Consider the following 26,390-nt stretch of genomic DNA (forward strand, 5'->3'; position numbering starts at 1 on the left):
TTTGTCTAATTTGAAAATAAATTTTTCCAAATCAAAAGCCCTTAACATCTCCCTCCCACCCTCATTAGTAACTCCATGTAAACAAAACTTTCCCTTTAGCTGGGAACCCGAGGCCATCAAATACCTGGGTATCCAAATCCCCGCCAACTTGAAAAATCTATACGCAAATAATTTCCAACATATCCTTCATACCATCCAAACCGATTTACACAAATGGCAAGTGGGACCCTTTTCGTGGTTTGGCAGAATGCCCATTTTGAAAATGAATGTGCTGCCAAGGATCCTTTAATTGCTTCAAGCGATCCCCATAAACATCCCACCGTCCTTTTTCTGTACATACAAGCATCTATGCAGACACTTTATTTGGATGTCTAACGCACCCAGACTTGGTTGGGAAAGACTGACGCTTCCTAAAAATCTTGGAGGTCTTGGGGTGCCAGACGTTTACAAATACCACCTAGCTTGTCACCTGAACAGAATAGTTGACTGGCACTCCCATGAACTTCATAAGGATTGGATCCGACTTGAACAGGCATTCACCCAGGTCCCTCTTGCACACTTGCCGTGGATACCTAAGTCGTTCATCCCACGGGATACACTAGTACATTTGTTCATACATGCTACACTGCATCGATTCAGGGAGGCCTGCAAATATCTAAAGTTGATCCCTACCCCAGGTCCGTTAAACCCCACTGGGCCGAAACCCAGAACTCCCACCGAGTCTATCCCTGCGTACACCACAGACAGTGCCACAAGGACCTAAGCCAAATGCGCACAGCTTTTTCCACGACGGGAACCTTCTATCACACCCAAACATGTCCTCAGCGGTTCCGGACTACCACATCCCCTTCAAGTACTTACAAATACGGCACTTCCTTCAAGACTCCAAACATAACACATGCTGGCACAGAGACTTCACACCTTTTGAAACCATCTGTAACAGTAACGAACCCCAAAGACACATTATATTGGCGGTTTACTCACTCCTTTTCTCATCACATGACATCAAACAAGATAGAATAGTCAAACGATGGGAATCTGACCTCAATCTAGACCTTACCACTGATGAATGGGAAAATATTTATCACAATATTCACAAAGGCTCCGTAAACGCCACCACACAAGAAAGCCGATACAAAATATTCTCGAGCTGGTATAGGACCCCTGATAAAATTCACAAATTCTACCCCAGCATTCCCCCTACCTGCTGGAGATGCAACAGTGCCACTGGGATTCTACTACACATTTGGTGGGAATGCCCACTCATACAAACATTTTGCAAAGAAATCCATAGCCTAATTGCTCAAATCACAACATATACCCCGGACTTTACTCCTGCCCAATTCCTATTACACCACACCCCCACTACTAAACGAGCTTACACCCAATCCCTAACCATACACCTCATTAATGCGGCCAATCAATGTATCCCTGTGCACTGGAGAAGTACAGCACCTCCCATGTTGACTGAATGGATGAAACGGGTAGACACTATAGCTGAAATAAAAGAACTTCTACACCAGGCCAGTGACACTCTGACCGCATACGGGAAAACATGGGCGAGCTGGAAACATTTCAGAAACTCCACATTGTCTAGAAATTCTAGTAGCACTTGGCTGGTGAGAACACAACAATCCACCAATACTAACAGCTCTGGTGGGCTGAACATCCTTTGGCGCTACTCTCGGATTCAGTAACACACAATGATCTTCTCCCTATAGCGGTTTTCGCCGGGACATATCAACAGTTTTATTACTTATATAAACCAATGGCTGATATCACTGCAGCCACAGACCTAGAGATGGTGCCCCCCTGTTTTTAATGTTGTGCCAACCAATATCCAACCTAGGGTGCTTCTCTATACCCATCCTCTGGTCACAGTCTAATCCCTCTAGGGGTGACCGGAGATGGAAATATATCCATCGGCTCATTCCTATAGCAAAATACTTTCAGCTCAAACGCTCATATTCCTATTTAGTGACACTATTAGACGTGGAAGAAATTGGCTCTATCTTCATCTAGTTTATCCTCACAGGTTTTGACCTTCAGCGGACATCTTGTCTAAACTCTCAATCCCCGGTATCCTGTATTTATGTGCTCCCATATGTATTTTCTTCCATTTGGTTTTACTGATTACCATTGCAACAGATGTATGTTATCACATGTAACTTTTGTCCTTCTGTAAACATGCAAAACCCTAATAAAATTTGTTGGGGGAAAGAAAAAAAGACTGCTGTAATAATAAAATCAAGAGGCTTCAACAAAGTATTTAAGGGTGTTCACACTTTTATGGAACCATATTTTAGTCTCTTTATTTTTACTTCCCTCCACCTAAAAGATTTGTGTTGTTAAACTGAGTTGTACAGGGTGTTTTTTTTTTTTTTTTTTTTTTTTTTTTAAGGTCACATTACTCAAGTTCCTGACCAGCTCACGCAGATATACAGTGGCACAATGACTCTCCTGGGCGAAGACCCATATGGGTACGCCCTTCCCTTTTTCGGCCACCAGAGGGCACACAGCACTGTGGGGGACCCGATGCGTGTTGCCGGCTTGCGTGATTGCTGCCAGTTACGTGCAATCACGTGCATGAGTGCCAGCATGGGGATGTGTGTGTGTGTGTGTGTGTGTGTGTGTGTGTGTGTGTATAAACACAAACACAAATCCCTGTGCTGTCAGAGGAGAGGAGACCTGTCGTTTGTTCCTACTAAGTAGGAACAGCGATATGTCTCCTCTCCTACTCAGTCCTATCCCCATACAGTTCAAACACATTTAACCCCTTGATTGCCCTCTAGTGTTAACCCCAATAAGGGGGTAAAATCTTCCGGGGCTGAAGTGTTTAAAGGTGGAAACAATTTTTAGATTTTTGTCTTTTTTTTTTTTTTTTAACATCACGGAACCTGACATTTTAGAGGGAGTGTGTAGACTTTTCATATCCACCGTGTATGTATGTGTATGAATATATATTGCACTAAAACCAATAATTGGTGCAAACAATTCTAGTGAGCACCTGTCCAATGCATAGAATTCCAGTGAACAATCAGTCATGTTTACATTGGACATGTGTTCACCAGAATTGTTTGCACTGAATATTTGAGTGCATTGTACACTGTGTGTGTAATAAATATATAATATGTATATGTGTGTATATAATATAATCTTTTTCACTCGCGCACATACACAATTTTTGTAAGTATTTTATTCTATCTCTTTATGCATAGAATTCATAAAGAGAAAACCACCTTCTCCTTCACAACCAATTTAGGTAAATCAAGTGTATTCAGGTGAGTCTGGTACTGGCTTTTATATGCTGAAATGGAGAGGCCACATCCTGAATACCAGAACTTCTGGCAGAAAAATGCTGCTTAAAATAATGCTATTGCACATGCGTTTAGGCACATCTAGCATTTGAATGTTAATGCATTTTATTAGCCAGAATATTTTATTCTGCCCATTGGAATTCAATAATACTAAAATGCTAGTTACATCTAGTGTTTTTCTCCCCACTCACAACTTCAGGTGCAGGCTCTGCAATGGTGTAGAAAATTGAAGCAAATAACAGCACTCCGAATAACTCTGATAAGCAGACATTACCATCACTACAACAGTGGTGTTCAACTTGAAAATTTAGAGCATATGGCCCCCAACACTACCTGAGCACAACAGCAGCTCATTTTCATACATGGAGGTGCAATGCAGCAAGTTAGGCAGCCCATACTAAATGAAAGGGTTATAATGCACCTCGTTGCCCAAACATTTTAGTCCTGCTGCATTTTTTGCAGTGTATCCCAATGCACACTTTTTGATAGTACAGTAAACTCCAGATTGGTGTCCGTGTCGATGGCCACAATTATAACACCCTATCATTGGTGTAAGTGGACCCAGTAATGACTCCCAACCGTCATGTCTGTGGATGCAATAATAGTCCCCAGCATTGACGTCAGTACTGTAACCACCTCTCCCCCACCCCGTCACTTCATTTTTTTTTTTTCTCCCTCACAAATTGTCAGATTGCTACTGCTATATTTTTGTATTTTTCATAAGTTGTCATACTTTGTTGCACACTCTGTTTTCTAGGCTCAGGAAGAGTTGGAAACAGAAGGTTTGAAGGGGGAGTTTGACAGAAGGCAAGCCACTAAATCACTTGCCACTACATTAAACAAATTAATAGATAAATTGGACAATGCTGCAGAGGATAAGGGAGAAGAGACAGAGCCTGGGGAAAGCAATGAAGTCATGACACAAGGAAATAAGGAGCCTGCTGCCAAAGCACCAACTGGTAAGTGTATAAAACAATTTTTAGTGCTCATTCTCTTTGCCTATAGAGCAGGGGTAGGCAATCCCTGGCATTGTTGCCAAAAGCAGCATGCAAAGCCTCTTTTGCTGGCATGCAACTCCCTCCCCAGGAGTAGAGCAATACAGGGAAGTGTCAGTGTGACACTAATGCATTCCAATCTCACAATTCCCCATGCCGCACCTGCACTGGGGGGAAGGCACTGTTCTCCCACACTACATGTAAAAGATGGGGAAACATTGGTTATTTAACTTTGTTCTAGCTGTGATCATCAGCTCTTGTGATGGGAAAGAGTCCAATCACAGTCTTGCTAACTGTTAGGAATCTTCTCTTGTGATCAGTCAAAACTCCAGATGTATTGAGAAGCAGACAATTTATTTCTGATGTGGCCAACAAAAGGGAGACAAGCTTACAAGGCAGAAGTTGCAGTAAGAGTCCCACCAAAGAATGTGTCGCCCCCCCCCCCCCCCCATACCTACTATGATACCACCTCTACGCTTCTATTGGCTGAGGAAACATAGATAGCATGCCTGGTACACAATGGTACTTTATTTTGGCTAATCAGTGTTTCCTTTACAATCTTATGCTACCATATAGAGTTAAACCTAGTCATTCTACAACTTACTATGGAGTTAGTTAAGACAAAACAATACAACAAGTTAATACAACAATGTGCTCAGAAGTAAGTTTTAAAAATCAGTCTCAGGGTTATTGTTTTTCTAATAGTCACACAATAAACATTTAAAACTTTTCTAACACTAACCTCACCCACCATCTGGAGGAAGATGACTCCCTTGGTTACCACTACCAATCTCAGAAAGAAGGGATTTCACTGTGAGTGAGAACTTTGACAAAAAAAAAAAATTATATATATATATATATATATATATATATATATATATATATATATATATATATATATATATATATATATATATATATATATATATATATATATTTTATTGTGTCCCTTGCTACTGACCCCTCAGCTCTGCATCATCTACTACCAACCTCCTGAACTCTGCGGCACTTACACCTGACCCCTGTACTCTGTGTTCCTTTAAGCTACAGCCAGTATTCAGAGCAATGAAAATCGTCACTGCTCTTTTTCTCAGCTGCAGGCGCTTGATCTTGCATACAGGCCCACTGCATTCAGAAAATACCCCTGATCTGAGCTTATTGCGCATCCATTCCAGATGCTTGTATGTGACATTACATCCCATACAAGCATGTGGGTTGGATGGGACAGGTGGTTCAGTAGGGATGAGTTAGCCAGGGCAGGTAGATGTGTCATCTCTGCTTCCTTGCACCACTCTGCATATTGTGCATATCATAGATAAGAGTGTACAGTAGTGGGGCAGATGAGCAGGGGTTTAGCTGGGGAACAGAAGCGCAGGAGGGTACGATGGTGGGGATGATATGCAGGGGGTACGGTGGTGGAAGAAATTAGACGGGGGTTCAGCAGTGGAACAGAAGAGCAGGAGGAGTACAGAGGTGGCGGCAGAAGAGCAGGAGGGGTACAGAGGTGGGGGAAGAAGAGCGGGGGGGTTACAGAGGTGGGGGCAGAAGAGCGGGGGGGTTACAGTGGTGGGAAGAGGTGAAAGACGGTGCATTGGTGGACGGATGAGAAGGGGGTTACAGTGGTGGGGCAGAAGAGCAGGGGCAACAGTGGTGGGGAAGATAAGCAGATGGGTTCAGTGTTGGAACAGGTGAGCAGGTGGTTCAGCGGTGAAACAGAAGAGCATGGGGGTACAGTGGTGGAGCAGATGTGCAGGGAGCTACAGTACTGGGGCAGATGAGAAAGTTGGTACAGTGGGGCAGAAGAGCAAGGGGGGTTTACAGTGGTGGGGCAGAAGAGCAGGGGGGTTTACAGTGGTGGGGCAGATGAGCAGGGTAGTACAGTGGGGGGACAGATTTGCAGGGGTACAGTGATCTGAGGTGTGAAGGTGCTGATCTAAGGCATAAGAGTGCAAGATGTTAGTCACTATTACTCAAGTAGTTTACAGCATTTACTTTATAAAAAAAAAAAAAAATTTTTGATTGAGAATGTGACGTTTAAAATTTTTTTGTTATAAAATCGGCACGCTCAAGTTCTTTGAAAAAATTTTTTGCCACACTGCTCAAAAGGTTGCCTACCCCTGCTATAGAGACAATTTATTCCCGAGCACTGATGCAGACAACAGTAAAATCTGTACATTAGTACTTGCCCTTAAAACGGCAAAAGCAGTTGCTGTGTGTGCTTTTGCTGTTTTAGGGGCACGTAGTAATGTAGACTGTGTGTGTGTGTGGTGTTGGGTATTTTGTTTTTTGCTAGAAAATTAGTTGGAACCCCAAATATATATATATATATATATATATATATATATATATATATATATATATATATATATATATATATATATATATATAGAATATACCCTAGAGAATAAAATGGTGGTCGTGGCAATACTTTGTCACACCGTATTTGGGCAGCGGTCTTACAAGTGCACTTTTTTGGGGAAAAAATACTTTTTTTTTTTAAATTTATAAAATAAGACAACAGTAAAGTTAGACCAATTTTTTTTTATATTGTTAAAGATAATGTTACGCCGAATAAATTGATACCCAACATATCACGCTTCAAAATTGCGCCCACTCGTGGATGCCTCACGTGTGTGGTTTGAACACCGTTTTCATATGTGGGCGTTGCTTGCATATGTACTCGCTTCTGCACGTGAGCTCGGCGGGATGGGGCGCGTTTAAAAAAAAAAAAAAAAAAAAAAAAGGTTTCTTTTTTCTTTTTACATTGTTCTTAAAAAAAAAAAAAAAAAAATTGTCCCTTTTATTCCTCTTGCACGGAATATAAACATCTCTAGTCATAGAAAAAAGCATGACAGGACCTCTTTAAATATGAGATCTGAGGTCAAAAAGATCTCAGATCTCATATTTACACTAGAATACAATAAAAAAGTCTCTTTAGGAGCTATGGGCGGAAGTAATGTTTTGATTTTACTTCCGCCCTGCAATGGTATGGAGACGGGTGGGGGCCATCTTCCCCTCACTCATCTCCATAACACGCACAGAAGAGGCCACTCTCCCACCGCCGATTAAAAGTGATCTCGCGACGAATCTGCCGCAGAGACCATTTTTATCTGAAAGCGGACCGCCCGAAGAACAGGATACCAGGTTTATGGCTGCTGGCTGCTGCCATAACAATGATATCCCTCTACCTACTAATAACGACGGCGGACGGTCCGTAAGTGGTTAAAATGTTATGAAACCCAGGGCCCTGCATTCACTATATCTGGTCTACCACAGTACACAGAACATGGAAATGCAAATATTTTAGTAAACATAAACTGCTAAATACCCTTTCTCATTAGCAGTATATAGCAGTCTTGTGACGTCTGAGTTTCTGGTTAAAGCTTGTAGGAGTTTTCATTCTGCACTGACTGTCCTTTCAGGATGCAGGACCCCTGACCCTCTGTCTGAACAGTGCTGATTGGCCCTGTGTTGATCACATGCACCCTCCCAAGAGAAAAAAACTCTAGCAATACACACCAAACTGAGCATGTGCAGAGTGCCCCCAAGGAGAGGATCAGAGGAGACAGGTTTTAAACAGCCTTTTTACACAATGCAGAGGATTATCCCCTTGGGTTGCAGAGTGAATATCACAAACATGCTTTACTGTATATACAGACTGATTTTATTTTTGTGGGTTTAGTAGCACTTTAAAGTCAGATTTCTTGGTATAATATTTGTTTGAGGCCAGGGACTCTAACCATTGGATCCACACAACAGCCACCAACGTTTTGGGTCACATTTGGAAGAGTTTATCTTCAGCATCCTTATTTTTTTTGCAACCGCTGTACTTTTAAGGGCCAGAGTGAAAAGTAATTTCTTTGGAATGTTGTGTTCTTCAGATGAACAGAAAAAGGGTAGATTATAAAGTATGGAGGCACTGATGCCTGTGGTGTTTTCTTGTAGGTTAAAGGACATTTATATATTTTTCCATAGGTTTTTTTCTGGTTTTTATAGATGAGATTCTTTCTTTCTTTGTTTCTTTCTTTTCTTTTTTTTTTTTTTTTTTTAAAGTGTAAGTTACCGATTTCTAAAGATGCTTTATTTTAATCCCTTTGTGTAGCATCCTGAAAGTGTTGTCAGTATTTTGATGAATATGCACACCGTTGGTCATGTTGGCTAAGAGGTGTCAAAGAGTATTGTTTTTTACCCCAAAGCAGTTATCAACTTTGATCTTTTTTTTATTTTTTTATTTCTTAAGCACCGTATAAATGGAAGGAAGAGAAGTGATTGAGGGACAAGTTCTAGAAATCAGGCCAACAATTTTCTACCATTGTCTACTTTTGGAGTATTGTAAATACGATTGGCTATAACTGTTTTCAGGTCTTCTTTCAGTAAATACAAAGCTGTTTTGTGGATATTTATGCCCCTTGGTGTACCAGAGGAAGCCTCTATGCTGCTCTGCTGAGACAGAACCCATATTGATTAATACAGATCTGGATGTGGCCTTGACTCACCCGAACGGCCATTACCAGAGTGTGGCTATCCTGTTTAATTATTCGTAAACCGATGGGTTAATTTTTCCTGTCACCTCTTTATATCAGATGACCGTTCGGATGGCCGTGTAAAAGTCAGGGTCACTAAGATACGGAGGGGCAGCTCTGAGCATACCGAGAGGAGGTTGAAGGAAATGAGCAGCGAAAACCCACAGATGAAACTCATTGAAAATGTTGTAAAAGACCTGCTTGAAAAGGAAGGCTTGAAGGCACAAGGTAGGCTTGTGTTGCTCTTGTCAGTCTGCCTCCCTTTGGTTGCGTGGGCACAAGGTAGAATCGGTCAGGCGGAGTGTAATATAGGGCTATTTTGGGGTGCTTTTCTATTAACACTTGCTGTTTTTGATTCTTTCTGTAATACATGAATTCTGGTCTGTTTCTCTAATTGTCTGGCTTTTCTACTTCTTGGGTGGCTTTTCTACTTGGCTAGCTTTTCTGTAGGGATATTCTTTTTCCCTAAATTTCAGTCTGAGACACGTTTTTATATAAACCTATGCATGCCCTACCTTTCTTGAATCTTTTGCCATCTTCCTTCATGTTTTGACTTCTTATAAGCAGCATTGTAAAGTTGAAACGGATAATTAAAGTTTTTTTATTTTTTATTTTAATGCTGTGTGACTGTGTATGTCTTTTACCAATTTTTAGGTTAAATCGGTCCTAGCTCAAATCTTTTTGTAAATAATCACAGCCAAATTATACTGCATGTGACCTGCCATGTTCACCAAAGGGTAAAAAACGTTCTTATTTGTAAAGTACAGACACCTTGTGATGCCACATTACCTGGTTTGTCATCAAAGCAGTTACTTTTTTTTATTTTTATTTTTTTATTGCATCACCATGACAGTTGGGTAAAAAATATAAACCATGAGATGGGAACAATTAAACAATCATGTGTTCTTGGTGTCAGAGTGGGCAATACCAGCAACTGCACGTGTGCTGAACAAGTAAGAAAATCTCCAACAATAAACTATCGTGCCCCATATCCACTATAAAAGGAGGTGAGCCTAATGTGTAGATGCAGAGTAACGAGGCTCGTCACATTAGCATCTAAACAGCAGCAGTTGTGCCCCTACAGTGGGAAAAATGATTCTTTGATTCCCTGCAAATTTTGTAAGTTTGCCCACTTACAAAGAAATGAAGGGCCTATAATTTTTCTCATGGGTTTATTTTTGATCAAGACTGAAAATCATCCAAAAATCCAGAAAAAACACGATACAAATATTATAAATTGAGTTGCAGTTCAGTGAGTAAAATATGTACTGTATTTATCAGCATATAACATGCACTTTTGCACCCTGAAAATCGTGTCGTTCAGTTCTGGCTGCCTCGAGGGGTCAGGGAGGGGGGGGGCGCGGCACGAGCGCTGACAGATTACACACAGTGAGAATCTCCTGTTTACTTGGCGGCCTCTGTAATAGGAAGTCCCGTCTCCTTGGCTGGCATTGGACGACTGTTCTGTCTATCATAGGAGGCGGGACTTTGTATTAAAGAGGCCGCCAAGGTAAACAGGAGCTTCTCCTGTATGTAATCTGTCAGCGCTCGTCACACTCCCCTCCTTGTCCCCTCCACGGCTGCAAGTGGGCATAGATCAGGCTGCATTCATGGCAATGGGGGAGGAGGCTGCATTCATGGCACTTGAGACTGCAGATGAGCAATGACCCTTATTTTGCTTCAAAGTTCTTTCTTTAAAATTTAAGTTTTTCCTGAAACTTCCCTCTTAAATGGAAGGTACATGTTATACGCCAATAAATATTTGATCCCCAAGCAAAAAAGGACTTGGTAGTTGATGGAGAAACCCTTGTTGGTAAGCACACAGAGGTAAGTAGTACTTGTAGTTGGTTACCAGGTTTGCACACTTCTCAGGAGGGATTTTGGTGCACTCCTTTTTACAGATCTTCTCTAAATTCTTAGTTTCTTGGCTGTCGCTTGGCAACTCAGTTTTCAGCTCCCTCCATACATTTTCTATAGGATTAAGGTCTGGAGGCTGGCTTGTCCACTCCATAAACTTAATGTGCTTCTTCTTGAGCCACTCCTTTGTTGCCTTGGAGGTATGTTTTGGGTCCTTGTTATGCTGAAAGACCCATCCATGACCCATCTTCTGGCCTGTAACCCCGTGTTCTGGCTGAGGGAAAAGGGTTCTCATCTGAGATTTTACAATATATGACCCCGTCCATTAGCCCCTTGAATGCAGCAAAGTCGGCTTGTACCTTTTATCAGAGAAACAGTTGATGCCAAAAAGCTAAATTTTCATCTCATCTGACCACAGCACTTTATCACAATCTTTTTCTGAATCATTTAGATGTTGTTCTTCTTGAGGAGGTGGGCCTTGCAGGCACTGCAGGATTTCAATCCATGGCAACATATTGTATTACCAATAGATTGGTGACTGTGATCGCAACTGACTTGAGATCATTTATAAGCTTCTTCTGTGTAGTTCTGGGCGGATCCCTCACTCTTCATGGAGCTCCAGACTGAGGGCGATTGATGGTTATTTAGTTTTTTTTTCCATTCGTGAATAATCACTCCAATAGTTGTCTCCTCACCAAGCTTCTTGCTGATGGTCTTGTAGCCCATATCAGCCTGTAGGTCTATAATCTTGTTGCTGACATCTTTTGACAGCTCTTTGGTCTTGCCCTTGATCCTGAGATTTTAATGTAAAATTCTGTTGACAGGTGTCTTTTATACATATGATGAGTTGTCGTTGGGAGCACCTTCTTAAATTGACTGGATTATTCTTTGTACCTCCATGAGCACATATTGTAACCAGTCTGTGGAAGCCTGAATTATTGTTGGTTGGTAGGGGATCAAATACCTACTGAACTGCAATTCCATGTATAACATTTGTATTCTGTCTCTATCATTTAAAATACACCTATGATAACAATTAGACCCTTCATTTCTTTGTAAGTGGGCAAACTTACAAAATCTGCAAGGGATCAAATTATTTTCCCCTCTGTATATGCAGTGTGAGTGGCTGTGCTCAATAGGCTGGAAACTGATCAGGCCAAAAGGTGCCTAGTAGCAGCAATACAACTTGGGGCAGGGGTGGCCAACCAGGGGGCCACATGTGGCCCGCAGAGCCCTCTGATGTGGCCCGCGACCTCCTGCTCTGGAATGGTGGGTTAGCAAGACCAGGTTGCTGGTTGCTGACCCATCATACCACAGCATCAGTGTTGTGAATGAAGCTGGTGGTAGAGGAGGAAAGTGGCTGCAGAGCAGAGCCCCGTAAGCTGATGCTTCCTGTACAGCACCGGCTTTTGCCACAGGCAGAGTTTATGGCAAAGTTCAGTTAACCCCCAGGATAGACACAGGTGCACTACGCTGCACCCGCGGTGTTGGTAAACCACAGCACATCAGTGTGAAAGCAGTTTAGGCCCTTTTCACACGATCAGCCCTACCCAATCGGACCCTCGATTCACCTCTACAGAGTGGCAGATGTAAACAGATTTTGTCCATTTACTCCCGCCTGCCTCCAATCCGATCCTAAAAATCTGATCAAAAAAATAGAAGGGAATTTGTCCCCTTCCATCTGGGTGGATCGGACCAGAGGGCCTATAGGGTAGCCGTGACCTGTCATCCACCCGCTCCTCTCATTGTGGCCCGCGACTGGTTACCAAGTTGCTTGAGTGGCCCTCGCTCTTAAAAAGCTTGGGCACCCCTGACTTAGGGCATACCTGAGACAATCACTCCGACAGTACCATGTTTTCAATAACAAAATTATGTGCTAGGGAGGGATAGATGGGAGAAAAGGAAAAAGGTTTAGGGGAGAGGGAGAATCTTGATGCATTAAAGCTGTTATTCTTCCTGTTTTTGAAAAGAAAAAAAAAACAGTTACAAATACTGTAGCTGCTGACTTTAAATAAGTCCAGGGGTCCAGTGCTATGCTCACTGGAACTGGTTCTTTTACTGGTCTTTCGGACAATGGGCAACCAGCTGCGGTTCTTTGTGGCTTCACAGATGGCTGCGCTACACTTTGGGAATGGTCCTGCAGCCTTCTGGGATCGCCATGGCAATCCAACCGGAAGTGGGTACATGTCGAACCAGTTACTTGCTCCCTCAACAACAGAAGTGGAGGAGGGCATTAAGCAGAATTTCCCCTTCAGGGTGAAGTTCTGCTTTAAGTCTGTTTCTTTGTACCTGGGCAGGACCCTGGAGTGTAAAATATTTGAATGGGTAATATTGTAGACATATATGCTTTAACTGCTTTGCTTTTGTTCTTGAGTTGACTTTTTAATTCTTAATGTGACTTTTCAGCATTTACATGTTTTTAGAATTGTATTGTAAAGGCAGCTTTTTATTTTAGCTCCTCCCTTTACTTGGCTATAGGTATTTTACTTTTGTCTGAGCTCCCATCAATGGCACACAACCTGTGAAATAAAATCCTAAGGCCTCATGTACACTGCTGCTGGTAAACGGACGTTCAGAGGCAGTTGGCTGTTTTTTTTAGCTGCCCCTGAACTCATCCAGTGTCCTCTTATGTGTACATGTACACAGGTTTGTTTAATGTCGTTTTTAGGCAGTTGTGTTTTAGAGGCTTTTCTTTGAAGGCAAAAAACGGCGTTCAAATGCCAAAGTTTCCAACGCTGAACCTCGGTATCAGTGTTTAGCCACGTTTCGTTTACAGGCGTTTTTCATTTTTGACCATTTTGAAAAAAATATATATATTTTTTTTTCAAACGCTTCTAAACGAAAACGTGACATGTAAACGTGGCAAAACTGAAATTTTAAACGTTTGTTTATCTGTCAAGTTAAAGCGGGATTCCACCCTAAAGTGGAACCTCCGCTGATCGGAACCCCCCCCCCCCCCCCCCCCCTCCGGTGTCACAATTGACACCTTTCAGGGGGGAGGGGGGTGGAGATACCTGTCAAAGACAGGTATTTTCACCCACTTCCGGGCATAGACTCCCACGGGAGTCTACGCCATTTCCTGCCCTGCCGCGCTGTCTGCTGGGACACACACGGGTCCCAGTGACAGCGCGGAGATCTCCTATTGCGCGGCGCGGCTCGCGCATGCGCAGTAGGGAAGTGAAGCCGATTCGCTTTACTTCCTGATTCCCTCACCTCGAATGGCGGCAGCAGCCGAGGCCCGAGCGGTCGATTGGCCTCGGCTGCCGGCATCGCTGGAACCCGGGACAGGTGAGTGTCCATTTATTAAAAGTCAGCAGCTGTAGTATTTATAGCTGCTGGCTTTTAATATTTTTTTTGGGCGGAATCCCTCTTTAAATTGTTCATGAGAGGTTGTAAAAACGTCCCGTGTACATTAAGCCTAACTATGTAGAAATAGTGCATTTTTATTTTATTTTTTTTCCAAGCATTCCACAGACTGGGTAAATTTTAAAGTAATTCTAAATGCTAAACTCCACCAAGTGTCCCATAGCAAGTTCCTTGTGTGCTCATTCCTGAGCCTGCTCTGTGTCCAAAAGACACATACAGCATGTTTCGGCCCCACCACCTACTCACTCACTTAATTGACAGCAGCAGCAGCAAATGGCTGTCTGAGCCAATGAGGAGAGAGAGCTGGGCGATCCTCTGCTCTTGTGCACATCGCTGGATTGAAATCTGGCTCAGGCACGTATAAAGGGGACTAGGGAGCTGGATGCAGAAGGTGTTTCACCTTAGTGCATAGAATGCCTATCTGCCTTTAGAACCACTTTAAATTATGAGAGGGGAGCAGTAAGGAATCTCCCAGAGAAAAACGGATGGGGAGGCATTTGCCCATCCTTAGAAATGTTGACACCTGCTATGATGTACTGTGCTAGATACCAGTACTTCCTAGAGCCACTATCACAAAGTATATAACCACACAGAAGTACAACCCAGTGTAGCACTGCTGAGCAGGAAGATGAACTTTCATATTTAATGAGCAATTTCTCTTTTTAGAAAGATCTAGGATTTCTGGGTATGCAGTACGTGCATGTCGGGCTTTTTAGTGCCTTTGTTTCATCACATGGCAACCCATCACATTTGGCTACCCGCTGGACTGCGCATGCGCGACGCCGCCACATGCGTTCCAACACTGTGGCGATCTGCGCTTGCACAGAATTTTGGGGCCACACCTCTGAGTCCATGTTCAAGCCCCACCATCCAAGTGGACATTTAGTTTCGATTATAATTGTGCCGGATGAAACAAGGCCATGCCCAAAGCGTGGCGAGCATAGGGAGGCCGCAAGGGGCCCTGTGGCAAAGTGGTCTTACAACCGTGTTGAAACGCATATAGCGGCGTCGCACATGCGCACTCCAGCATGTAGCAAAATGTGATGGGTAGCCGAATGTGACACGACACCTTCACCACTGTCCATGGGTATGGCAGAGTATGTGACTTCTGTTTTCATGTGATGATGGTGATCAGTCCTGAGCTGTCACATGGAGGGGAGGGGGGAGAGAGTCCTCAGCACTGTGTAAGCCAGGGGTCTTCAAACTACTGCCCTCCAGTTGTTCAGGAAATACAATTCCCATCATGGGATGTGTATTTCTGCAACAGCTGGAGGGCCATCATTTGAGGATCCCTAATGTAAGCCCTAGCAGAATGAATGGCACAGCGGTGATGGGATAGAAATACTGGGGAGAAGGGGAGGTTAAAGCGATACTAAATCTTAGTTTTTTTTTTTTTTATTTGTTTAAAATCGCAAGCGTGTCTATACTTGCTCTGGGGTCCCCCACCAGCGATCCAGGCCCCTCCTCTTCGGTGGGGGCTCCCACAGAAAGCCGCTTTCCATGGGGGCACCTGTGCATGCTTGCTGAGCCCTGCTGCTGTGTCCATTGATAAAGACAGCGGGACTTTGCCCTGCCCCCCGTTCCCGTGTCACAGCATTTCATTGACTGCAGCGGGAGCCAATCTGCTCAATGAGGAGCGAGACAGCTGCAAAGCCGCTGCGTTTATGTGCATCACTGGATCGGCCTCGGGTAAGAGAACGGGGGGGGGGGGGGGGAGCTGCAGCACAGGTTTTTATTTTGCCTTACCTGACATTGGTACAAAATTACTTTAAGCAAATTCCTTAAATGCGCCTGACCCAAAATGTATCTATGGCAGCATCAGTGCTGAAGTGCAAGCCCAGAAGAGTACCTGCTTTTTAGCCTAGTAATTTCTTCCCTGTATCTCTGGCCTACCATCACACACACATATATATGTGTTTGTATATATAAACGTAAAATAAATTTTAATTATTTTTGTGATGCATTACTTCAAGTTTACCATTTTCTCTGTCAGGCAAAATAGAGATAAAAATCCTAACTGGGGGTTTTGGAGAAGATGATGATGGACATTGGCTTTCAGAGGAAGATACAAAGAACCTAAAAGAGATCTTTTTCAACTTACTGGTATGTGTACTAATTTATAGTTCTCAAAAAGATGTCCTTATTTATAAAACCCGCTAACTATTTTTATGATCCATAGGTTGCATTCAGTGCCCAGGAATAGGGATGGCCGAACGGTTCGCCCGGCGGTCGTTTTGCGGCGAATTTTGGCTGTTCGCCGTCTGCCCTATCGGCAGACTATTGGCGCCGTTCACCCGGCGGACTTCCGTGTTTACTGTGTAAAAGAACTTTTGACCTATGATGACACATCCATCATGGGGTACAGGACAGCCAATTGAGACATTACAGCACATGGACACTTGGACATTCCCCCTAACTTATAAATACACCCGATCCGGCGGCCATTTTACATTCTTTCTTCTGTCACTATAGGGAGAGGTTGCTGTGTGGAGCAGGGAGAGACTTCAGTGACCCAAATCGCTTTCTATTAGGTCCACAAAAGTTCTTTTAAGGACTGGTATCATGGTATAGGTGTTGGGTGTAGTTCAGGATATAGGTTTGAGGCAGTGCTGTGCTAGTGATTGTTGCAGCAGCCTGAGTGTCTTTTGTCAGTGTAGAGAAAGGGACAGGACGCTGTGTGCTGCAGGGACAGTCAGTTTAATCATTAGCTGTTACTATTAGGTCCACAAAAGTGCTATTCAAGTTATTGTTCCAGCAGCCTGTGTTTTGTCAGTTTAAATAGGGACAGGCAGCAAGCTGTGTGTGAGGCAGTGAGGGACAGTCAGTTTTAATCAGTAGCTGTTACTATTAGGTCCACAAAGGTTCTTTTCAGGACTGGTATGGTAATATGGCTTGTACATGTATAATATTCTTTCTTCCAAATATAGAAAGAATATTATACTTGACTGCTGCTCTTCTGCTGCAGTCTGCTAATCATTCACAACCTACTTGTTCCACAAAGGTCCTTATAAGGACTGGTAAGGGCTAGGGTGCTACAGTACATAGGGTTGAGTGAGGTACAGTCTGCTATTCCTTAAGGACTGGTATAGGTCCACAATACATAGGGTTGAGGTGCACTACTGCTGACCGCTGCCCTATACTGCAGCAGTCCTTCATCAGTATAGTGACTGAGAGTTTTGTCACAGGGTCATTTAAAAAATGACAGGCAGAGGAAGAGGCAGGCCCTTCCGCAGGGGTGGTAGGGGTAGGGCAGGAGCAACAGGCTTGAGCCAAAGTGGGAAGTTGCAGAAGGTGCGTTCAATTCATTTAAAGGACCCTCCTCATCCTCTCGATCTGCACCCTCTTCTTCACTCTCTATGTGCACCCCCAAAGACACTACCACCAACAACACCACCACCACCACATACCTTCCGCTTGAGTCACAGGAATTATTTTCCGATCCATATCAAGACATTTCTGATGCGCAGCCACTCTTGGTATTAGATCAGGAAGAGGAGGTAGCAACAACCGCTACTCAGCAGTCTGACGACAGTACCCAGATCAGCCCAAGGAGGAGGTTGGTCCCCGGTGTTGCTGCCTACTCCGAGATCTCTACTTATAGCGGTGGGGAAGGTGACGTCGATGATGATGTGTCTAGTGATGTCACGTGGGTGCCCACAAGAGAGGAAGAGGAGGGGAGTCCAGAGGGAGATATGGACCAGCAGATAGGGAGGAGAAGCAGGAATAACTTGCATTGCACAGGAGGGACAAAGCAGACTGCAAATGTATCAGGAGCGAGTCATCGACCATGTACGGTCACATCTGGCGCTCCCAGGACACCGACACATGGCTCCGCAGTGTGGGCTTTTTTTTTAACGTGTCTGCTGCTGACAATAGCGTTGCCATCTGCAATCTTTGCTGTCAACGCATTAGTCGTGGTAAGCCCAACACTCACCTAGGGACGACCGCCTTAAGAAGGCACATGAGCAGCCATCACAGAGCCCAGTGGGAGCAACGGAACACACAAAGCCACACTCCAGGCACTCACCGTCCAGCCTAGTCTTCTACTTCTCCTCTCCTCACAATTGTCCTCCACTCCACCTTCCATCACGCCGTGCGCACGTTTTTCTGCAAAAAGGCAGGCTTCCGTGGGCCTAATGTTCGAGCGTAAAAAAAATGATGACGCCGGATAACCCTCTTGCCCAACGGTTGATGGCTGGCTTGTCAGAACTGATAGCCCCCCAACTGCTGCCATATAAACTGGTGGACTCGGAGGCCTTTCGCAAATTTGTGGCCATTGGAACACCACAATGGAAGGTCCCAGGAAGGAAGTATTTCTCAGAGAAGGGCATCCCAGAGCTATATGGCCATGTTCAGCGGCAAGTGAATGTATCTCTGGCACACAGTGTCGGTGCCAAGATACATCTGACCACAGACACGTGGTCTAGCAAACATGGGCAGGGAAGGTATAGCAATTTATGTTAAATTTTGGAAGGTTTTTGTCCATGGTTGGACACTAAAAAGGTGTCTGTAAGTATCCCGACAGTCTTGGAGTTTTTACAAGACAGTGCGCATAAGGGACTGGCCATTAGTACCTTAAAAGTACAAGTTGTGGCCCTGTCGTTTTTTTTTTTTTGTTTTTTTTTATTGGAGCAACCTCTGGCGGCAGGCCCGCTAGTTAAACCTGTTCCTTTCAAAATTTTACCCAAATGGGACCTGTCAATTGTTTTACAGGGATGGGTAAAAAGGTCACAGGAAGAAGAGCTTTCCTTGAAATGGATCATGCTCAAAGCAGTGTTCCTAGTGGCTATTTCCACAGCTAGACGCATTAGCGAGCTTCAGGCACTTTCGGTGAGACGTTTTTGCTAAGTTTTGAAGACAGGCTGGTGTTGCGCACGGACCCTGAGTTTTTACCCAAAGTAGTGACAAAATTCCACAGAACACAGAAAATTGTTTTACCTTCATTCTGTGGGTCCCCCACTAATCCTAAGGAGGTAGAGTTTCACAAACTGGATGTGAGAGCCTGTGTCTTAAAGTATCTGGAGATGTCAAAAAGCATTCGAAAATCAAATGCATTATTTGTTTTACATGCGGGTAAAAAATTGGGGTCACAAGCTTGAAAGAATACAATTGCAAGGTGGATCAAACAAACTATTGTTGAAGCTTACAAAGTGATGAACATGGAATGTCCTCCCCCCCCCCCCAGACTTGTCGAGCAGCAACTTGGTGAAGCTACGCTACGTTTATGAAGCATTACAAATTGGACCTTATCTCAGCGCAAGACCAGGCGTTTGGGAGAAAGGTCCTTCAAGCGGTAGTAGTCGTCCATCCCCCCCCCCCCCCCCCCCTTATCTGGTACGTTCTCGTTGATCCTTTCTAGTGCTGTCCTGGACAGACGACTAGAGAAAACGAGAGTTAGACTTACCGATAACTCTGTTTCTAGGAGTCGTCCAGGACAGCATGGATTCCATCCCTATATTCTGTTGTTATGCTGGACAAGTGTTTTTGTTACAGAAGCCGTTCCAGGGAAGTTCTCGGTTACAAGACTGAGTGGGAAGGGACGGAGACCACCCTTTAAAGATCTGGATTGTGTTTCCTGCCTCTGGAGGTGGAGCCTATCTCTCTAGTGCTGTCCTGGACGACTTCTAGAAACAGAGTTACCAGTAATGCCGCGTGTACACGTAGCCGTCTATCCGACGGACTTAGTCCGCCGGACTTTCCGAACGGGCTACTTGCCCACACACGGCACTTTTTCAGCGAACTAATACGGCGTACTAAGTCCGCCCTACTGAACGGACCGCCCACACACGCGGCGGAAAGTCCGCTCATTTCGAGCGGGTCTCCATGTAGGCGGGGCCCGCGAAGGAGACGTCGCTGGCCCCGCCACCTGGTATGGACTTAAAGGGGAACCCTAACGCCCCTAACCCTTAAAGGGGAACCCTAACACCTGGTTCCCCCCAGGTCCACATCAGACCCTTGTCCGAGCACGCTACCCGGCCGGCCAGGAAAGGGGGGACGAGCGAGCGCCCCCCCCCCTCCTGAGCCGTACCAGGCGTGCCCTCAACATGGGGGGTGCCTTGGGGAAGGGGGGGCCGCGCGGCCCCCCCACCCCAAAGCACCTTGTCCCCATGTTTATGAGGACAAGGGCCTCTTCCCGACAACCCTGGCCGTTGGTTGTCGGGGTCTGCGGGCGGGGGGCTTATCGGAATCCAGGAGCCCCCTTTAATAAGGGGGCCCCCGGATACCGGCCCCCCACCCTATGTGAATGAGTATGGGGTACAATGTACCCCTACCCATTCACCTGTAAAATAAAGTACAAAAAAAACACAACACACAAGATAAAATAGTTTATTGCACAGCTCCGGGGGTCTTCTCGCCGGACTCCTCCGCTATCTTCTTGTAGCTCTTTTGCTCGCGAGGAGCCCGGCATTCTTCTTCCTCGCCGCGGCCTCTTCTTCCGACTTCGGGGGTCTTGTCCACCTCTTTGGTTCTTCTGCCGGGCCACCGCGCCTTCTTATAGCTCTTTTACAGGCGGTGGCCCGGTCTTCTGTCGCCGCCTTCCGTTCTTCTTTTTCTTCTTCTCCTGGAGATGTTGACTCGACGCTCTCTCCGGCCACAATGCCAGGGACGCGCTGCGCGGCCACTTATATAGGGACAAGGGGCGGGGTCATCGGTTGATGTCACATGGTGACCCCGCCCCCTTACGATGTCACAGTCCCGGGGGATGCTGGGACTGTCGCCATGTGACATCAACCCATGTGACATCAACCGATGACGCATGGGGAAAATTGCCTTTGGCGCAGTATACTGCAGGCTGCGGTATGAGTCCTCTGGCCTCCTGTTTTTTTTGTTTCTCCCTCCCTTCAGTTGCCATTGCTATGGGACATCCCACATAGTAACTACTATGACTCTGTCCCCTGATGTAAGAAAAGAAAACAGGATTTTTAAAACGGCTTACCTGTACAATCCTTTTCTTTGATGTACATCAGGTTACACAGAGGTCCCTCCCTTTTAGGTATACACTTGTATTGCTTGACTACAAAACTGAGGACTCCCAGTAGTGGGAGGGGTTATATAGGGAGTACACACCATGCCAGTGTCCATCACCTGTCAGTCCGATATAACCCACATAGTAACTACTATGACTCTGTGTCCCTGATGTACATCAAAGAAAAGGATTTTACAGGTAAGCGGTTTTAAAAGTCCTGTTTTTTTAAGTCCCAGATCAATGCCAATCTGGTACTTGGGGCATGAGGTTGCTGAGCTCCACTTTACACAAATTTTCTAAACCTATCTGCAGGCGTCAGTCTACACAAAAGGCTTTCATGATTGTTGCATAATTTTCTATAGTATTTGTATGCTTCAAAGCAACATCTAAAGTGGTTCTTTTTGGTTTCAGATTCATGGGACAGAAGATGCACACAAAGAGCAAAAGAGACAACAGCAGCTAGAAGATAATTACCGCTTTGTCTGGAACCAAAACCAGGATGACACAAAGAGCAACAGTGCTTCTACGGACTCTGATGATGTGGATTTCTAACATGAACTATTAGGGAATTCACCAGTACAGACCGGATTGCCTGACTTTGCCCTGTGGACTCGAGCTTTGCAACAAAACTTTTAGGATAATATGTTGCTTCTGGAACAATGGGAGGGATTGCAAGCCTTTAGAAGAATATGCAGAGGCCTCAGTCTAGCCTGCAATAGTTTAAAGCCAGTGTTAGAGGAGATCTGCTGGTTGTGCCAAGCACAACCGGCAGAATAAAAGCAATGTTTCCTAACCCCGCCCTCCCCCCCCCCCCCTTTTTTTTTTTTTTTTTTTTTTTTTTTTCCCCCTCTGTCCGGAAAAATGTGGTTTGCAAACTTCATCACACTGACCACAGCCTCCTCACCCACCAATATGAGCAAATACTACTTTGTTTTTATTTTTCGATCATAATGTCACAATTGCCATACTGCCATTCATGTTAACTGTACATAAAGCTGTACATTCCCCTTCAAAGTACTTGTCTACATGTGTTCCAATGATAGCCCTCATGGTACCCAGAAATACAGAATTCGCTTTTATTAGGAGAGATCTTGTGCAGATAATAAAACTTAACAAAATGAATGACAGAATGTAAATGTATAGCCCAATAGCTCAGGAATTATATCTTTGATTTTTAAGTATTGAGAATTGTTATATGAACGAACCATGCTCCAAACCTGGCAAAAAGTGAATGCTACATTAACGGGGAGGCACACTATGCTGTTTAAGCTATTTGAAAAAGAATTGTCACCTCACTTCTGTCTTTTCTGACCAAGATCGGCTACTTTAGAAATGTCTGCTTTACACCTCCTCAGAAGGCTTCATTCACATTGCTGTAAAAAAAAAAAAAAAAATACACACATTGAGTGTTTTTATTTATGAAAGTGAATACACGCGTGCTGTTTTTGATAGACATTCATACAAGTGCATAAACATGCACTGCGTTCAGATCTGTAACAGAAATGCCAAATATCTGCATCTGGGGATATACCGATGCATGTATGCCGGTATTGGGGAAAAAAAACTACAATGTTACACAAGTATTATCATTGTGCAAGTACTTTTTTATTTCACGCTAGAACAAATCATGCGTAACAAGATCAGTAAAATTTTTACAGCATGTGAATGCAGCCTTAACCCGGAGAAGTCTTTTCTGTATCTTTACTTTGGGAAAACAGAGGGGGTGTCCTAATATCTGTTTCATATTAAGAAAGTATAGTGGAATTTCAGTGCGCAGATATTTTTATGTTTTCGTAGTAGTATTTCTCCTAAAATATTTTTGGCCCACCTTTTTTTACATGCTTGCTCTTTTAATTTAATGCATTAAAGTAGTTGTATAGGTTTTAAAAAAAATAAATAACAAACATCTCTATACTTGCCTGCTCTGTGCAAAGGAATTGCACAGAATGGCCCGAACCTCCTGTTCTCGGGTCCCTCCGCCTGCACTCCTGGCTCCTCCTTTGTCTAGTGCCCCCACGGGAAGCTCTTTCCCATGGGTGCACATTTTCATGCTCACTCCCAAGCCCCTCTGCTGCATCTGCTCCCTCATTACTGGCTTTGCTTGACAGCAGCAGGAGCCAAGTGCCCCAGGAAAGCCAGTGAGACCTGGAAGTGAGGTGAGAGAATAGCTGCAGACCTGCACAGCGTTGGATTGAATGAAGGGCTGAGAGGGGATACTGATGCCTAACATTTTTTACTTTATTGCAAGGAATGTATTATTAATGTAAAGAAATGTTTAGGCTTTAAAACATCCTTTTAAATGTAGAAATGTGTAGATCCAGTTAATGCTTGTGATGAGATATCTGCCTACTGGCAATGCCATGTTTTCAAAAAGTTAGCCCACTTTAGACTTGTATTGTGAAAAGTAGAGATGAACTAAGGATCGGGCTCAACTCTGGCCCGAAACCAAAGGAAACTGATGATATTAGGCTGTCAGCCCAATCGGCCTTGTGGCCACATTACTGTAGGTCAATGATTACCCCAGCATCCCCGCTCCGTTGTTAGATGTGGCTGTGGGGCAGGGAAATCCACAGCTGCAGCTGATGGGCCCAGTGGCCTACTATCATGGGACAGTTCAGCCTGAACCTCAGCTCATCTTTGCTGAAAAGGAACAGTAAAACAATAACCACCATGTAGCACTGCAAAGTAGGAAGAGCAGCCTGCATATGTAGTGAGAAAATGACTGCCCCATGTATATGTATAATTATAAACTGTATATTGTGAAGACAAGGCTTTAAAACGAAGCTTTACATCATGCTGCATTATAAGTACTATACATTACCTTGTAAAAAGGAATCTGTGTTTAAAACTTTTTAAATGCAGATGCAAGAATGATGACAATCTGCTTAAATTAAATCGTATCCAATGTGTAAATTGTTTCAAATCTCATGTCTGTATATATACAAGCTCATGTTTACAACGTGGAAGCTATTTCTGCTGTCTGCTCCCTGCTTAATAATGCTGCATAGTAATCATACGGTGTTCCTTTTTCTCAGCATAAGGAAGTATGCCTAAATTATTTAATCTTTGATGTAGCAAACTTCCTGTCTGCATTGCTTGCTATACAAATACACTTTACAAGGGAGATTTATGACAAAAGAAGAAAAACCTGCTTTCCTTGCAATGTGATTGACTCAATATACTCCTGACAGACTTAAAGCATAACTATACTCCAGCACAAAAAAATAATATATTGCAGCTTACAGTCCTTAGATGTGGTGGCTGCATTAATTTTCTCAGTTTCAAGTCCAGAACATTTTCAGCAAATACAGACAATACCTATTATCTTGCCAAACATGCAATGTCCTTGTCCATTCCTGGGCTGCTCAAATGAATATTTTCCTTCCTGGCTATCTTCTGTTAACTACTAACTGTACATGGGGGATATAATAAGCATGTTTGTAGTCCATATATTGTGAGCAGCCTAGGGTGACAACCATGGCTTCCTCCATAGATCAGTGGAGGAGTGACATAGCCACCCAGGGACAGGAGGTGTGTTATTTTCAGGATCATGAGGTGAATATAAATCAAAAGAAGCTGGATAAAGGAAAACAAATGCAGCCACCGTACCCAGGACTAGTAAGCTGCAAAATTATTACATTTTTAGTTTAGAAAAGAGATTAGACATTAAGGGGGAAATTTACTAAAACTGGTGTAGCTTTCCTAAGCCCAATGTCATTTGCCTTTTAAGAAGGCATGAGCTGCATCAGTCTGTCCTTCATTCCATACTGGTTTACTGAAATAGGAAGATAGATGCCTGCTTGGAAATTATTGATGTGTATGCAGTATTGAAATTTTGTTTACTTTTGTGCATCTGTCATGGATCTGTCAAGGTACAAGAGTATTGGATGTGTTCTGTATTCTAAGAACTTGCGCACACACAGGTGTTTTAAAAAAGGGGAGGCTTAATGCTTCCCTTGATGCTGAACATGCATACCAAGCAAACAAAATTATGTGTTGTATTGAATTGTATGCAGAAAGCAAAGTTTAGGACAATGCCTCAATGTATTTGTATTGCTCCCCTGGTCAGATAGTCCTTGACTAGCACAGTTACCAATACGGCATAGAGATCAATAAACTTCTTGTTGGTTTTCTTCTTTCCTTGGGTGATCACTTGTTGGTCCATGAACAGGGTTGTTCTGCTTGGCAAATTGTTCATGGGAATAAGAAATGAGGAAGCAGCAAAGCCATGCCGGCGGGCACTGCCTGGCTTGTGGGGGCTTGGACAGTAACATGCTTAATCAAGGCAGTGGCCAGTTAAGTGGGCTCAGGGGATCCCCTTGAATACACGCTTATGGCGTGAACTTGGGCAGAATCACCTGGGTTGGGCTACTAACTCATGTCTGTTTTTGTATCTCTCAACTAATGCTGCGTACACATGACCGGACTTTCTGGCAGAAGGGTTCGCCGGTCGTCTTCAAGAAAAACTATTGGACTATCCCACACGCGATCGGACTATCCGCCGGAAAGTCCAGTCTTGTGTATGCGGCTTAACTCTCCTCAGAATTCAGGTTCTGAAACAAATTGGAAGTTGCAGATACTGATCAGCCATTCACAAAGCTCAAGGCACATTTTTCATCTCCTTTTTTTTTTCTGCAAATAAAATTTCTGAATTATGCCAGTTATGGTTTAAAAATATATAACCTTCCTCTTTGTATGTTGAACATAATTGTCATCCTGTTTATTTTTCCTTCAACTTGTTTGATGCAAAGAGAATGATTTACAGTTCCAGAGTCCTGCTGAAAATGTGCAGTTTTGCAATATGACAACTTTTTGGAATTTATTATTTTTTTTAATGTGAAGGAGTGCGTGAATTTTTTATATTGTCATGTCAAGTTTTCTTTCATTTCTGAGGTCTTGAATAATTTATGTTAATTGTATGTCCCTTACAGAAATATTTATTAAAATATGCTTTACTTCTTATTTTTCGTGTGTTTGTAGAAAAATGTTATACATTACCAAATGTGTTGGGGCACATCTTTACACTATAGGTGTGCATATTGACTGGTCATTCGATTACGATTATCCTATCAGCGATTTGATTCCGCAATTCATCGTGTTTTACTGCCCATGGTTTTCATCAAATTCAAGCAGTCTGAAGAACTCAATTTTTTTTGTTTTACTTGATCTACTCTTGGAGAGAAAAAAAGGTTACTCCCCTGCATGTAGCAGGGGGGATTTTATGAGGGTGGAGGTGTGGGGGGCTATTTGTTGAAGGTGGAGAAGTGGTGGTCTCTCAATCCTGGTTGCCAAGAGACTTCACAAGCCCGGATTTTCCTCCATATCCTGCTATGGAGCAATGGCTGGGAAATGCAGGAAGGGATTG

At 43.7% G+C, this 26,390-nt stretch overlaps 1 protein-coding gene across 3 annotated transcripts in view; it reads left to right on the top strand.

Moving 5' to 3' along the window:
* The window catches only part of OS9 (OS9 endoplasmic reticulum lectin), a 125,115-nt gene extending 99,128 nt beyond the window's left edge, over positions 1 to 25,987 (top strand). For 2 of the 3 annotated variants that reach the window (XM_077483636.1, XM_077483634.1), the window contains 4 exons: positions 4,075 to 4,276; positions 8,896 to 9,063; positions 16,052 to 16,161; positions 21,437 to 25,987. In XM_077483636.1, the coding sequence (XP_077339762.1) occupies positions 4,075 to 4,276; positions 8,896 to 9,063; positions 16,052 to 16,161; positions 21,437 to 21,577 (621 nt within the window). In that variant the 3' untranslated portion in view covers positions 21,578 to 25,987. The remainder of the gene's footprint in view (positions 1 to 4,074; positions 4,277 to 8,895; positions 9,064 to 16,051; positions 16,162 to 21,436) is intronic. The other variant, XM_077483635.1, reaches the window with a different exon arrangement.
* Positions 25,988 to 26,390: the final 403 nt, after the last annotated feature.

Source organism: Lithobates pipiens, unplaced genomic scaffold, assembly GCF_037356315.1.
Source record: "Lithobates pipiens isolate NorthernLeopardFrog02 unplaced genomic scaffold, aLitPip1_a1.2 Scaffold_16, whole genome shotgun sequence".
NCBI lineage: Eukaryota > Metazoa > Chordata > Amphibia > Anura > Ranidae > Lithobates > Lithobates pipiens.